General features: G+C 39.1%; 1 protein-coding gene across 1 annotated transcript in view; it reads left to right on the top strand.

The window, feature by feature from the left end:
• The first annotated feature begins 1,357 nt into the window (after positions 1-1,357).
• The window catches only part of KCND2 (potassium voltage-gated channel subfamily D member 2), a 486,280-nt gene continuing 475,306 nt past the window's right edge, over positions 1,358-12,331 (top strand). Inside the window, exon 1 of the mRNA XM_047097032.1 lies at positions 1,358-2,472. Within this exon, the coding sequence (XP_046952988.1) occupies positions 1,358-2,472 (1,115 nt within the window). The remainder of the gene's footprint in view (positions 2,473-12,331) is intronic.

Here is a 12,331-nt window from a genome sequence, read left to right on the forward strand (position 1 = left end):
GCCTCCTGCCTCTGCGCTCCGGCGATTGCCCTCGCCGGCCCCGGCCCCGGCCCCGGCCCCGGCCCCGGCCCCGCCGCGCCGCCGCCGCCGCCGCCGCCGCCGCCCGCCCGGCCGCCCCGCAGCCCCGCAGCCTCGCAGCCCCGCACCGCCCCGCTCGGGCCCCGGCGACCGCGGCGGCGCAGTAAGTTGGCAGGAGCGAGTCCCCTCCGTTCTCGCCTCCCCCGCACCTTTTGAACTTGTTGCTGCTGCTCGGCTCGCCTGCGCCTGGCTTTTGGAAGGTGAAAAGGAGGAGGGAAGCACAGAGGAATGGGGGAAGGGGAAGAAGAGCTCGCTTGAGCTTTATTTATGCCCTCTGGGCGCATCGGATTCGGCTGCTCGGGAGCTGCTTTCTCGGCTTTTCCCTTTCCGGGTGCACGGCGAGGAGAAAGTCTCTATGCAACTCAGCCCCGGCGCGCACTTTGCCAGGTATGTACCGCGAGCGAGGCGCGTTCTGCGCGGAGGCAGGTGCTGCTGCTGCTGCTGCTGCTGCTGCCGCCGCGGCGGCGGCGGCTGCCAGCTCCCGGCTTCTGTGACTGTCACACTGCACCTGGGCTGAACTTGAAAAGAGAGTGAAGGGGCCATTGGGCGAACGCTTTTGGCAGATACAAGGGGTGCTTGCCGACGAGGGGGAGGCGGATCTGTCTTCACGCCCCCCACCGTGCCCACCGCCACAGCACCTCCATCTCTGCAAATACGGCCCGAGGAGTGGAGGCGGCCACCGGACTCCCAAAGAGATATGGGGCAGCGGCTGTGACCGCATCTCGGAAGCTACAACAACAGGTCGCCTTTCTGAGACTCCTTTGGCGGGAAGGGCCACTTGGAAAGGGGAGGTTTGGAAGAGCTGCAAGGGAAGGTGGTAGGGTTCTCGAATTCATCAGAAGAACACCACTGAGTGACTGTCCCTCGTTTTCTCTGTCCTACACGACGCGTACTGGCCCTACATTATCCGGACTGTGTCAGGGGAGAAATCAGACACCTGTCTGAAGAAATTGCTGCGCCTAAAGTCACCTGTGTACTTATTCGTGCCAGGAGTGGCCTGGCCCAGCTGCTGGAAGAGATCTGGTGAGGTTCTGCTGGGTGTGATTGTAAGGACGTTGTACATATACACATATTTTTTCTTCTTACAAATCCCTGCGTTGGAGGGAAACTTACCTTTCCGAGAACTGTGACTTCACCAGGAGCCCCGCCTTGGAGTAGGAGTGATACCTCCAGACCGCAGCTCTCAGTATTGGGTTTGACGGCAGGAAGCGAGTGAGTGTGGCGACTGTGACCCGCTGTAGAAGCCTGATCGCCCTTTGTGCCTCCGCTTCGAGGAACCATGGCGGCGGGTGTGGCCGCGTGGCTGCCCTTTGCTAGGGCAGCAGCCATTGGCTGGATGCCCGTGGCCTCGGGGCCCATGCCGGCTCCCCCAAGGCAGGAGAGAAAAAGGACCCAAGATGCCCTGATTGTGCTCAATGTGAGTGGCACTCGTTTCCAGACGTGGCAGGACACCCTGGAACGCTACCCGGACACTCTGCTGGGCAGTTCGGAGAGGGACTTTTTCTATCACCCGGAAACTCAGCAGTACTTTTTTGACCGTGACCCAGACATCTTCCGCCATATCTTGAATTTCTACCGCACGGGGAAGCTGCACTACCCTCGCCATGAGTGCATCTCTGCGTATGATGAGGAACTGGCCTTCTTTGGCCTCATCCCGGAGATTATCGGGGACTGCTGTTACGAGGAGTACAAGGATCGCAGGCGGGAGAACGCGGAGCGTCTGCAGGACGACGCCGATACCGACAACACGGGAGAGAGCACGCTGCCCACTATGACCGCCCGGCAGAGGGTGTGGCGGGCGTTTGAGAACCCCCACACCAGCACAATGGCCCTGGTGTTCTACTACGTGACCGGCTTCTTCATTGCCGTCTCAGTCATCGCTAACGTGGTGGAGACAGTGCCCTGCGGCTCTAGTCCCGGGCACATTAAAGAACTGCCTTGCGGGGAGCGGTATGCGGTGGCCTTCTTTTGCTTGGATACAGCCTGCGTCATGATCTTCACAGTTGAGTACTTGCTTCGCCTGGCCGCGGCACCCAGTCGTTACCGTTTTGTGCGTAGTGTCATGAGCATCATCGACGTGGTGGCCATCCTGCCTTACTACATCGGGCTGGTGATGACAGACAATGAGGATGTCAGCGGAGCCTTTGTCACGCTCCGGGTCTTCCGGGTCTTCCGGATCTTTAAGTTTTCCCGCCACTCTCAAGGCCTGCGCATCCTGGGGTACACGCTGAAGAGTTGTGCCTCAGAGTTGGGCTTCTTGCTCTTCTCGCTCACCATGGCTATCATCATTTTTGCTACAGTCATGTTCTACGCAGAGAAGGGGTCTTCGGCCAGCAAGTTCACCAGCATCCCTGCTGCCTTCTGGTATACCATTGTCACCATGACAACACTAGGGTAGGTGCCATCAAGGGAAATGGGGTGGAGGTTGGATATCTGTGAGGTGGTGATCGTGGACCCAGTAAGGTTCTACAGTTCAGAGGAAATGCTTTTTTCTCTTTTCTAAGTGAGTTTAGGAAAGCATTATCTAAGTGGCTCTGAGTAACTCTTTATCCACGAAATGGGTATGATACAGAGATTGAAGTCATTTAGGGATTTGCTGGCCGGTGTTGAGTATGGATGCCTGAAGGTGATAAATACACAAAGAAATTTTGGAATTCCTGAATATAGGGAAGGATAATATTAGATATATATATATCAATACATAAAGATATGACAGTGAAAAACACAAAATTGGTGCCCAGTAAAGGTGTGAATATGCATAATATGTATTGAAGTGCCTAGAGAGAGTTCCAGTGTATTCAAATGAAAAGTTTTCATGTATATTTGAAGTATTATTTTCATATAAATAGATACTTTTGGCATGCATTTTCCTTCTAAGAACCATAATTCTTATTTTACAACATTGTAAAACACAGATTATACGTATCATTACCCAAGGATTTTGTAATATATATATATATACATATTCATATACATGCATTTTCATTTTGGATGATAGGTTATGCAGTTTTAGAATATCAGGGCTGAAACTGATCAACCCTACAAAATGAAGTAGAATGATATTTGCATCATATCTTACACAGTACATAATTTTAGAAAAAAGTCAGTAACTATCACTCACACAGTTTTTAGAAACTACAGATCCCATCAGGCAATGGGCCTATGACCATTAAATATACTTAGAAGGTAGAACACTATCTGGTGAGATTGATGGTCATCAGGGGCTGATCGTATTATAGAATTTTGTGCATTGTAATTTCCTTCTAGAATTCTTCTGTGTGTTCTTTTATTTGGGGATAATGGTGTTTTGCAACCCAATGGGCATATTCCAAATTAATGTGTTTTTTTTTAAATAAATATGAAGCTAGAATTAAGGTTTCTTTAGATGGTACAAAAAAAGGAAAAGTATGAAATGATTAATGTTAAGCTGCAGAAAAGTAGCAGAATTTACATGTTATAGGATCTAATAAAATAAAATGGTTAGAGTCTTTTACTTTTATGAGTTCTTAGGTAAGCCAAGTAGTGATGTTAGTGCCCTTTCTTCAGCTTTTCTTTGCTGCTTTTCTTGCATAATTAATCAGTTCAATAAGGCTTTGGTAATGGCTGTAGGAAAAAAAGTTATTCCCAAGGCTGCTTTTTTAAGTTTTGTGTCTGGCTAATCTAATTGTCTTCTTTAAATGACCATGTGGTTAAAGTCAACTTAATTTTATTAGCCATATTGTGTTCAGCAGAAAGTCTCATGTTGTCATATGGCCAACTAATGGAATATCTTATATGTGAAGAATTTCTGGCGAAGTTAATTAAGAATGTATACTAAGCTAAAATACCATAGTATGATTTTGATTTGTCTCACATATTTTTTAAGACCTGCTGGTGCACTAGAAAAATGAATCGGTGAAAATCCATATCCTACTGCTTCTATGTCCTTTTTATCGTGTTGGTAGTTTTGTGACAAATTTTGAAGGTGATAACAGAATACCTTAGCAGTGAAGGTGCTTATTTCTTATCAAAGAGAATTATATATATGTGTGTGGTTTGGGGGCTTATTGTCTTTTTATCATTTGAAATCTTTGTTAAGGACAATTGGATAGTGCAAATCACTATCAGGACGTCAAATCAGAAATGTATATGAATAAAAAGAGAATTCTGTTTTAAGAGGAAATTAAAGAAACATTAAAAGGTTACATATATATATATATATACACACACACACACATATATATACATATATATGCATATATATATAAAACTTGGTGTCTATGGTAGTGTTTTTCATGAAGTATCAGTGAATCATTTTAATACCATATACTGTCTATATGGTTGAATATCGGTATTATTATAATGAATATTGATGAGATGCTAATTTCATCTGGCTATAAGTTCTAGACATGAGAAGTTACTATTATTTTAAAAATTGTTTCCTGAAATGACTTTTTTTTTGAAGTTTATTTTTATTAAATTCAGGGGAAAAAAGAGGAAGTTTTAACCATTAATGACATTTTCTTTATTATATAAATAAAATACTTATAAGCATATTTTTGAAATCATTTAGGAAATTGAATCATAATGCCCGAGTCAAATCTATGACATGGATTTATTAGTTCATATGTTCTGTATGTAAGTAGATTAGAAGAATTAATTATATATACTTTCTCAAAACTTGGAAGCAAAATGGAAGTTACTTTTAAGACTTAAGTTTCACTGAAGTTGAAAATTTTAATTTTCAAGAAGTTAAGTTAATGATCCTGATGAAATATAGCAGTCATACTTTTAAGATGTAGAAATGTGGATGCAATCAAAATACAATCCATGTATTGAAAAATGTATATGAACATTTAAGAAAGTATGTGCTTTATGATATAGAAAGCTTCTTAGAAAGATGTCTTCAGTTTCTCATCAAAACATATTTATAATGTATTTTATTTTCCTGGAGAAATAGATTTTGTTTTAAATCCTGCCTGTTTGGTGTCTTTGGTTGCACTGTGATTCAACAGCTTTATTTAAGAACAGAAAATATTCAGCAAAAGCCATTGTCTGAATTTATTTTTTCACTCTAGTTTTATACTTACAGGCTGAAGTGTTAGGTATAAACTTTCTGGAAAATATGCAATGGTCTGAGTTAAGATCAAGCTGTGTCTGATAGATGACCAAGAATTTCCCCTTACATTTTCTGAACTCTTTTTACTTGGCTGTTATTTTTGATGGAGCTAATATTCATCAATTAATGATAATAGAAGTGAAAACGGAATCCTAAACAGTGGTTATCGAAAACCTAGCTCATATAAACATTATCTACATGAGAAGTAAAGGCAAGACCTTTGTAATTTAGGACTGACAGAATTATCTACTTCTCGGGTCCTTTGAAACAATTTCAGTTCGGTTTTGGGCTGAAGAAATGAGTGGGTCTGTCTTAGAACTGTTGTGTGTTCATAGAATCATTCTTATGCTCCCTGAAATCTCAAATATATCACTATACCATAACTTAACCATGCTTTTATGTAACCAATTATTTGCTGCTAAAATTAATGCTTTGAAGTATAATTTTAAGCCTACCCATTTCCTATTAAAGTAAGAAACATTAAAAGCACAATTTTAAAAAATCAGTGAAAGAAAGAGTATCAGAAAGAATTTTTAGAAAAGTGTTTAGATTGAGTGGTCAAGTGTATCTGTTTTTTCACTTCATCTTTTCCTTCGGAGCATATTCATAGGCCTTCACTGGCCCTCAGTGCCCTTTTACTCCCCCCACCTCCCTCCTTTCCATAACGTAAACTCTAATTGCTGCCTTAAACAGCCTTGGGAGAAAAAGAACCTGGAACTCCTCTTTTGTCCTAATGACCCTTGGCAGGTAGCATCCAGTAGTGGTGTTTCTTCCAGGTGGTAGTACTCAAATGGTACCAAGTTTAGGAAATTTTCAAATGTTTATCAGTGATCAAAAAAGATTTTGTAAAAACAATATTTAACGAGGTCCAGCATCAGTTTACCATTTATTGAACCTCAGGTTCATGACTTGTGAGTTAGAAGTGGTACCAGGTGGCACATTAAATAATCTGAGGAGCTTGTATGGTAGCAACACCTGCATTTTTGGTCACGATCACTAACCACTTAGACCCTTGTTTTTAAACAGATTGTGGGGCACCTGGGTGGCTCAGTCAGTTAAGCGTGCGACTTGATTTTAGCTCAGGGTATGATCTCAGCGAGATCCAGCCCCGCGTTGGGGGAGGCTGCTTGGGATTCTCTTTCTCCCTCTCTCCTTCTGCCCTCCCCCTGCGTGTGCACGCGTTCTCTCGCTCGCTCTCTCTCAAATAATAAATACATTTAATACAAAAAAAAATTGTATTACTCATGACATAAAACTTAAGAACTTGAGAAATTTCTTATTTCTTAATTTCTGTGGTCCACCACTTCTTTAATTTTAAAACAAAGTTGCTTTTATCAAAGTTTTCACTTGGGAAAGAAAGCTACTACATGGCATTTCTGTAAAGTTTTTGTTTAACATGCAACTTTGTGATTTTTAACTACATAAATTATATTCTGATTTCTGAACCAATCTAGGAAAACAAGAAGGGTGCTGTCATCAGAGACAAATATGGTAGAATTACATCTGTGCTCCCAGAAAACTTAGTGTAGTTGTCCATTTATAACTCTAAAAAAACTAGCACTATAATATTTCAATTTTAATAGGTTTACTAAATTGCTGTTTTGTGAAACAAAGAAGCAAAATAGTTTTTTTCACTGCAGTTTTCCTAACACGGTGTCAGTATCTGTGTATCCTCTTTTTGGAGTGGCATGATTGGAGAGGGATTATATATAGAAATAGGCCACATAGGTTATATTTTATGTACATACAAATGTGTTATATATGTCAAATACAATATATAAATATATTAAAAGTATTACATTTTATATATCATATAATATAGAACATATACCTTACATAACACATATATGTTGTTAAGTATACATGATTAAAAAGAAGAAGGAGCTTTTAAATATTTTCCTGCTAGCCATCACTATTCTGACTACATAGCTTTGGGGAATGTTGGGAGTATATCTTGCAGAATCATTTAAATAAATAGAAACTTTTCAGTTACGCAGTTATTACTAAAAATGGGTAGAATTATTTTCCCCTGCACCAGCTTCTGCCCAAAATATTGCTAGCATGTTAATCAAATATCTTTACAATGTGGGAAGTACCAAATATTTCTCTTTCAAATGAAAGAGCCATACTATGGGTAACATCCATTTTTATTTTGGCATACCATGATATATATTTTTATTAAATTCTTTATAGAGCGTGTTAATTGTTGGGAGTTGAAAATGAACTTTTATTTTTTTATTTTTTTTTTCAACGTTTTTATTTATTGTTGGGACAGAGAGAGACAGAGCATGAACGGGGGAGGGGCAGAGAGAGAGGGAGACACAGAATCGGAAACAGGCTCCAGGCTCCGAGCCATCAGCCCAGAGCCTGACGCGGGGCTCGAACTCACGGACCGCGAGATCGTGACCTGGCTGAAGTCGGACGCTTAACCGACTGCGCCACCCAGGCGCCCCGAAAATGAACTTTTAAAGAAATGTAGACATGTAACATGTATTCTTCTTTTAGCATTAAGGTCACCAAACTTTAACTGTCTTTATTTTGTTTTAGTCATCATTTAAATATAGACAGTATTTGACATGGCATACAGATGTATCTTTTAAACGTGTGTATTTACCTAGCATTTTTCCTTTTCTTTTTTACAAGTATTTACTTGGTTGCCAAACAGAGGTATGTCAGGAAGAGATAATATGTGTTCTATCAGCACAGCATACTAGAGTGGGATTGTGTTCTAATTTTCAGTGGGTCTGTTATGATACGGATACTTTTTATCCTTTCAGGATTTCCCTTTAGACAACAGATTAGCTTGGTCTTATTTTATTTGTAGAGTTACTTCATTTAATTCTGATGTCATGTCCCAATACTCATCTTTGAAAATGAGTTAATGAACTTCAAATGTCTTATTACCTAATTTCTAAACTTCTGGTGGAAAGAAACTTAGCTGTTACTCATTTACAGTCCATCATTTTCTACATGTAAGACTTTTGGGGGCTTACTGATAGTTACACAATTAGCAGCAGCATTTTTTTTTTATTTCATTTTTTCACTCTTTTTTTTTTCTCTCAAGACCATAAAACATTATCTAGGAATATGTAATAATAGCTACCTGGAGATTACTGCTGATACTATAGACTAAGAAAAGGAATAAACTTTCTCTTTATTTCTCTCCTAGTTCTGCTCTCTGTGACTCACAGTACATTTCTCAGCATCACTGTTAGTCCTGCATTTATTTACATAGTACTGGGTTTTAGCATGATGGTGCCCAGTTGACATAACAAAACCATGTGTTCCTGTTCAGTGAACTCTTAGGCCATTTGGAAGCAAACTATATGGTGGTAAGTATTTTACCTGGCCTAATAAAGAAGAAAATAAATCAATAATTTTGCTTGAATTGCCTAAAAAGAGTTGACCTGCGAGTTGTTAAAACTATACAATTTAACTTCAATTTCATTGAAAGAGCAGGAATGGTAAAAAGAATATTCACTGAGAAGGAAGTATTATTTATCCTTCAGAGCTATAATAATGATTTTACTCCCTCCCCCCCCCCATTCTCCATATGTCTTATACTGTTTTCTGATTACATATATGTGTGTGTGTGTGTGTGTGTGTGTGTGTGTGTGTGTGTATCACCATTGTTCTACCACTGGCTTCAGCAGCTAGTTTTGGCAATGTGGGATATAGTGTGGTATTGAAAAGAAACCCAGTACTGCAATAGCATCTCTACATTTCTCTGCATATTGACACTGCTTCTTGCTTCAGTAGATTCCATTGGAATTTTTACCCTTTAGTTTTCTCCTTTGAGAACCAGTCTTTACAGTGATTTTCTCCATGAAGCCTTCTCGACCTCCCATGCCTATACCATCTATAGTTGGAATTACATTTGACATTAGTAATGTTATTTTATATATGTTACAGTTCTACTTCTTGCCTTCCTAACCAGATTGAAAGGCTTTTAGTATGGGTCCATACCTTTTGGGGACTTATTACCTATTAGTGCAGTGTCTAAATGTAGAAAAATCTACATTAAGCCTTTGCAAAATCATGGTGTGAGGTGATACCTGCACACCATGGAGAGCTCCTTCGTTTTGGAACAGTGCCATCTTGACATCAGCCATCATCTACTAATGTAATCTTTCACTTTGTTCAATGTTAGGGAAAACTGGAATTTATTATTTGAACATTTTGTCTTTGTACTATAATCTGCCTTTTTTATTTTTCTTTTTGGACTTGGGAGGGCTATGAGACTCTTCCACTCTTTGATCTGTAACTGATTTTCTTCAAAAGTTAGAATTAATGGCTGTCGATGGTTATTTCCTTAATCAGTGTGCTTTCTGGTGAAGGCTGGTAAATTGAAAATCCTCTGGGAAGCATATGGAGATATCTTATAATGCAAATGAATCAGCACAGAAATGTACTTACTGCCTTCTCTTTCAACCTCAGTTCCCCCAGTAAACATGAGCTGGCCCTTTTTTTCTTTATCTAAGCCCACTCATTAATGCATAAAATGGAAATGTTTAAAAATAGTGAAGTGTTATTTATAAATGACATACACAATACACAATAAATGTAGTCTATCAGAGAGAAGTTCCTATTTGAAGCGGTTAAAAGGCAGGTATGTAAAATGTACACATATATGTGGATCCACATTCTGGCATGGTGGGCTGCATTTTGCATTGGGAATTTTGACGTGTCTGTTATGTAAAGAAGATCTGAATTGTAAAAAGTGTGGGGAGAATAGGCAGTGAATTATCAGAAGCTACTAATGAGAAAAAATAACATTGAAAGAGTAGGATGACTGTTGAAATAATGTCAAATAGAATGGGAAGGTTTTGTTCTAAAAAGTGAAAGGTCTTGTCTTTTTGCTCTCATGTGGGCATGATTCTGCCATCTTCCTCATTCCCTTTGCTTTTAAGAATAACAATAATAGTGCTTTTGGAAACCCAAAGTTTTACCAGTAGCATATACTCTCAGGAAATCAAAATATGACTCATAGAGTTGGTTTCAATTTAATAGACTTTTGTTGATCACTTACTACTTGTCACTGGCCACAGCAGTAAACATAACTGCCAATTTCCTAACGTTAAGAATTGTGTTTTCTAGTGACAAAGGCAGAAAGAAAACCACACCAAGTACTGGTGGGTGCTACAAATAAAATAAGAATGGGTTAAGAAATGTATTGTTCTGGATAAGAGACAAAGACCTTTGTAAAGGGAATATTTGAGACAAAGACCTTTGTAAAGGGAATGGCTAACTGGAAGGATGGAGTGAGTTCTGTGAATATCTGGATAAAGAGCTTTTGGTGAAGAGAGGAAATAAGTAAAAAGACCTCAAGGAGGGAGGAGACTTATTGTATTCCACCTAAGGCCATGGTAATTAAAACAAAGGGAGGGAGGGGCTTGGTAGCAAAGGTTGTCTGAAAAGTAGTAGGGACAAGATAGCTCAGGACATTGTAGACCATAGTAAAGACTTCTGGTTTTATTCAAGACATAACGGGGACACATTAGAGAACTATGACCATGGTAAAGATAGGATATGATTTTTGTATTAAAATGTGCACAAGCTCCGAAACATTTAACATTTTTTTTAAGTGGTCATTTTAACATTAATTTCTTCACATGTATAAATCCTCATCCTTAGTTAGATTCATTATACTTACCTTAAGTTAAAATTTATATCCAGTTACTCATGAGATTTTCCAGAAAAAATGAAGTATTTTATAAGAATGCACGATTAAAGTATTCCCAACAGACAAAAATAAAACTAGTTCAAATGAGAAAATGAATTCCACACTTGAGCTGAAAGGACAAAAGTGTTTCTCAATAGATGTGGAGCTATCTAGGAAGTGGCTAGGGATTATTATTTATTTTGAATATAGATTTTCCGGCTTACAATTATCAGTTCTAATGTTAATTTTCAAGAATATCATATCTGCATTGATACTACAAGAATATTTCCATTTCTTTTTTTCTCACTTTGCAGTAGGTACATGTGTCCATGTTCAGGGGTTTTGTTGTGAGTTTGAAAGAAAAAATAGTTTACACGTCTTAAAAATTGCCAGAGGATATGTATTTTTAAGCCCAAATCAAATTGGAACCATGCATGTAGCAGATGTGTATACGTAATGAAACTTACAGAGTTTCAGTGCTTTGGTAAGAATCACCACGCTGGAGATAAAACATAATCATGGAGAGAACTTGGGTTTGGAAGAACAAGAATTGGATTGCCAACATAAAAATTAAAAAAAAAAAAAAAGTGTGTTTCCTAGACAAGCAACTTATGGAAATAGTACCTGACTCTAAGGGCACTCAGCATGCCATCTCACCGTGGCATTCTGCTTCCATTAAAACATCTGTCCTACACATCATTCTGCATCCCGACCAGTACTTCTATCTGGAGACTTGACTTCGGATGATTGTAAGCTGGGATTCATGAGGGTCATAACAAAGGAAAAAGTCCTGGTATTCCCTGTTCTTTGCACGTGAAGTTGATAATGACAGTTACATTGTCAAACTACTAGACTTTTTTTTTTTTGAACAGGGAGCTAGTTTGTTTTCATCTCATTGTGGAAGTTGGAACTATATAACCCTACACCATTCTAACACATTTTGGAAAAGGAAAATCCTTATGCATATTGTTTTAGATCACACTGTGGAGCTTTTGTTTCCAATTCTTCCCAAATGTGGTGTTTGGGAATGAAAAGCAAACACATGTATTTGTATTCTTCTTAACTTAGATCAACTTAGTAATGCACATTGGACACTACTGGATCAGAAAAGAATGTATCTTATGGATTTCACTAATATTTGATTTTTTGTTTCAGTCTAAAGGTATTAAAATCATGGAATTTTGATTTGCAAGGATCTTTAGAAATCATCTTGTGGAAACTTATCAATTTATGCTTGGAAAATGCTAGGAAACAAAATCACAGAGCTAGTTAGTGGAAAAACAAAAGCTTGATTTCTGGGGGATCTTTTGAAGTCCAATGCTCTTTAGAGCACAATTCACTGGAATTCTTTTTTCTCCATATTTCTTTCTTTATTGTATAACCTATTTTCATCATTAAACAAAATAAAGTAGTAAAACTAGTGCACATATACGTATATATAACTAGGTCGTAGTCCTCCATATATATATATATATATATATATCCCCATTAGA

Source organism: Lynx rufus, unplaced genomic scaffold, assembly GCF_022079265.1.
Source record: "Lynx rufus isolate CCGP_SWC_20201006 ecotype Redwood Valley unplaced genomic scaffold, mLynRuf1.p SCAF_4, whole genome shotgun sequence".
In the NCBI taxonomy this organism is placed as follows: Eukaryota; Metazoa; Chordata; class Mammalia; order Carnivora; family Felidae; genus Lynx; species Lynx rufus.